The following is a 3036-nucleotide window of genomic DNA, read 5'->3' as shown; positions in this document are numbered from 1 at the left end:
ACCAATGGCCCCGAATCAGACTTAAACCAACATTTTTATACTTCCCTTTTACTGACCACCCACCCATAATTCTTCCTTGCAATGACAGTTTCCATCTGAAATTCCTACGCATCTGCTACTTTCACTTCCCCTTTTCCCATGAAATACGTATATTCCAAATATATATATAGAATTACATACATTGCATTTTATATATTGCACAACACTCAGCAGATTACAAATAGCACATTCTTACTGTGAAATAACGTAAAGTTCAAGTTAAAGCATTAAATCATTAATATGGAACCTATTCTAGGTTTATTCATTCATATCCTATGAAATGAGAAGGAGCAACATTTCTTGTTTCCCACAATACTATCTGGGTACATAACAAAAGAACCATCACAAATTTATTCATTTGCAAAACAGCTGGAAAAGGATTTTCAGTGGTTGGACTAGAAGACCTCCATGGTCCCTTCCAACTATTCTATTCTATTCTATTCTATTCTATTCTATTCTATTCTATTCTATTCTATTCTATTCTATTCCATTCCATTCCATTCCATATTTTCTATTCTATTCTATTCTATTCTATTCTATTCTATTCTATTCTATTCTATTCTATTCTATTCTATTCTAGCTGAGCATTCCTTTTTGTCTAAGCCACGTACAAAAATCTTGTCAAGGCCCGGGGCCCCAGCCAGGACCTTCAGGCACCCCACCGCATAACTCCCTCCACGTAGACCATGCCTTTGGTACAGATGTTCAACCAGTTGCAACAGTTCAAAAGGTAAAAGGAAACTGCACAAAAAAACGATGCATGGAGTATCCGGTGCGTTGTGCACACCACCTGAGGCGAGCAGGGGGTCTGTTCCCAGGGTGGTTGAGGTTGGGCAGAGTTGGGGTTTTTAAGCTAGCATTTAATTTTTGGAAAAATAATTTAATTCAATAAAATTTAATTTAACATTTTAAAGATGGCTTTTATTGCCCCCCCCCCCAAAAAAAACCAACAAAGAAGTTTGGAGCTTTGGAAAAATGAATGCCTTTACTCTGGAATAATAAGAAATAAGGGATTAGACTGAGGATTCCCCCCCCCCCATGAAATACATGTGTTTAAGGTGCCAGCCGAGTCTGTGAACATTTTCTGTGCAGAAGAAAATTCATTTGAGTCTCCAGCTTTCTCTCTGGTGATGTTTCCCCCCTTTTGGTGCCATCTAGCCCAGGGGTCTTCAAACCTGGCCCTTTTATGGCTTGTGGACCAACTCAGCAGGCTGGCTGAGGAATTCTGGGAGTTGAAGTCCACAAGTCATAAAATAGGCCAAGTTTGAAGACCCCTGATTCTAGCCAGTTTTTGTGATTCCTGGCGACTGCCCCGACTGCGTTTATTATTATTATTATTATTATTATTATTATTATTATTATTATTATTATTATTATTATTATTATTATTATTATTATTATTATTATTATTATTATTATTGACCAGGTGTTTCAGAAGTGATTTGCCATTGGCTCCTCCTTGGGGCTGAGAGAGAAGGGCTGGCCTTGGGGCTCTGTGCCCGGCACTGTACGGACTCCCCAAATGAGACAGCCTCCCCCACATTTTTGTTTCTGCCCCCCCCCCGCTTCTTTGTGGCAGCCCCTCAAATACTGGAATAATGTCCGGGCCGCCATATCCCTCCTTGTACACAGATTCAATTTTAAAAATTTCTTTCAATATTAAATTTTGAAGAGCATTCACTTAATCCTATCACATTGTATAGCATAGCATAGCATAGCATAGCATAGCATAGCATAGCATAGCATAGCATAGCATAGCATAGCATAGCATAGCATTCTATTCTATTCTATTCTATTCTATTCTATTCTATTCTATTTTATTCTATTCTATTCTATTACGTTGCGCCAAGGCCACCGTCGACCTTGCCTTCTTCACCTGCCTGCCTGCCCGTCTCGTGTGAAAGCGGACCGTGTTATTTTTTTTTTCCCCCATTCTGTTTTGGGCAAGGTATTTTTTCCCTTCTGGATTCCAGCAAGCCCCATCCCGCGCAGCCTTGGCCACGCCCCTCCCTAGCCACGCCCCTCCATTATTGCGTCACGTTCGACACTATCTACCAGGGTAACCCTCATTAATGACAGGGTTTTCTAGCGTTCCAGCTGATCTGGGAATCCGGGTTCCAAAGCGCAAGCGCGGAGAGTTTCTTTGCAAGCAGCCGCTCAGCGGGACAGCCGAAGCGATGCTGCCGCGCTGGGGGCTCCTGTGGCTTCTCGGGGCCGCCGCTTCCTGCCTTCTGGAAGGCAGCCTCGGTGAGTCCCGTGCCGTAGATGGAGGGGCGCAACGGCTTATTTTGGACAGCTGGGTCAGGAAGGGGGGGAATTAGGTGGGTTGCAAGGTCAGGATCTTGGGCACCACCTGCGATAGGACCCCCTTCGTGACTTTTTTGCCCTCCAACCCCCCCCCCCCCCGACATCCCTGAAGGCGCGACTTGCTTGGGTGGATCCCTGAATTCATGAAATCATGTATTGTACTACTAATAAAAGAGAATATTCGTAGCTCAGGGTTGACATGAGAGGGTCCTTGCTGCCCTCTGAGCTGGCTTTGTTTTCTTGCAGACATTTCCTGACCCAAACTAGGTAACCTCATCAGTGCTAGTCCTAGTCTGGGTCGTGAAACGTCTGCAAGGGAACAAGCCAGCTCAGAGAGAGCACCAAGGACCCCCTCAATAATCAATGGCATCATTTATGATGATTGAAAATTCTCTGTTGATTTTTCCAGCGTTTTACTTTCCAATCACAATGTCTTTTATTTTTAATGTTTTTTTTTTTTGTTAATTGCGAAGTCGTGTCCGACCCATCGTGACCCCATGGACAACGTTCCTCCAGGTCTTCCTGTCCTCTACCATCTTCTGGAGTCCATTTAAGTTCACGCCTACTGCTTCAGTGACTCCATCCAGCCACCTCATTCTCTGTCGTCCCCTTCTTCTATTGCCCTCGATCTTTCCCAGCATTAGGCCCTTCTCCAGTGAGTCCTTCCTTCTCATTAGGTGGCCAAAGTAT

At 43.6% G+C, this 3036-nt stretch overlaps 1 protein-coding gene across 1 annotated transcript in view; it reads left to right on the top strand.

Moving 5' to 3' along the window:
• The first annotated feature begins 725 nt into the window (after window positions 1–725).
• The window catches only part of LOC107297668 (class I histocompatibility antigen, F10 alpha chain-like), a 13332-nt gene continuing 11021 nt past the window's right edge, over window positions 726–3036 (top strand). The window contains exons 1-2 of the mRNA XM_015827027.2: window positions 726–769; window positions 2129–2286. Coding sequence (XP_015682513.2) covers window positions 726–769; window positions 2129–2286 — 202 coding nt within the window. The remainder of the gene's footprint in view (window positions 770–2128; window positions 2287–3036) is intronic.

The sequence above is a fragment of the Protobothrops mucrosquamatus genome, unplaced genomic scaffold (genome assembly GCF_001527695.2).
Source record: "Protobothrops mucrosquamatus isolate PMUCROS unplaced genomic scaffold, P.Mucros_1.0 scaffold3450, whole genome shotgun sequence".
Classification (NCBI taxonomy): Eukaryota; Metazoa; Chordata; class Lepidosauria; order Squamata; family Viperidae; genus Protobothrops; species Protobothrops mucrosquamatus.
This window is presented reverse-complemented; position numbering and strand designations above follow the sequence as displayed.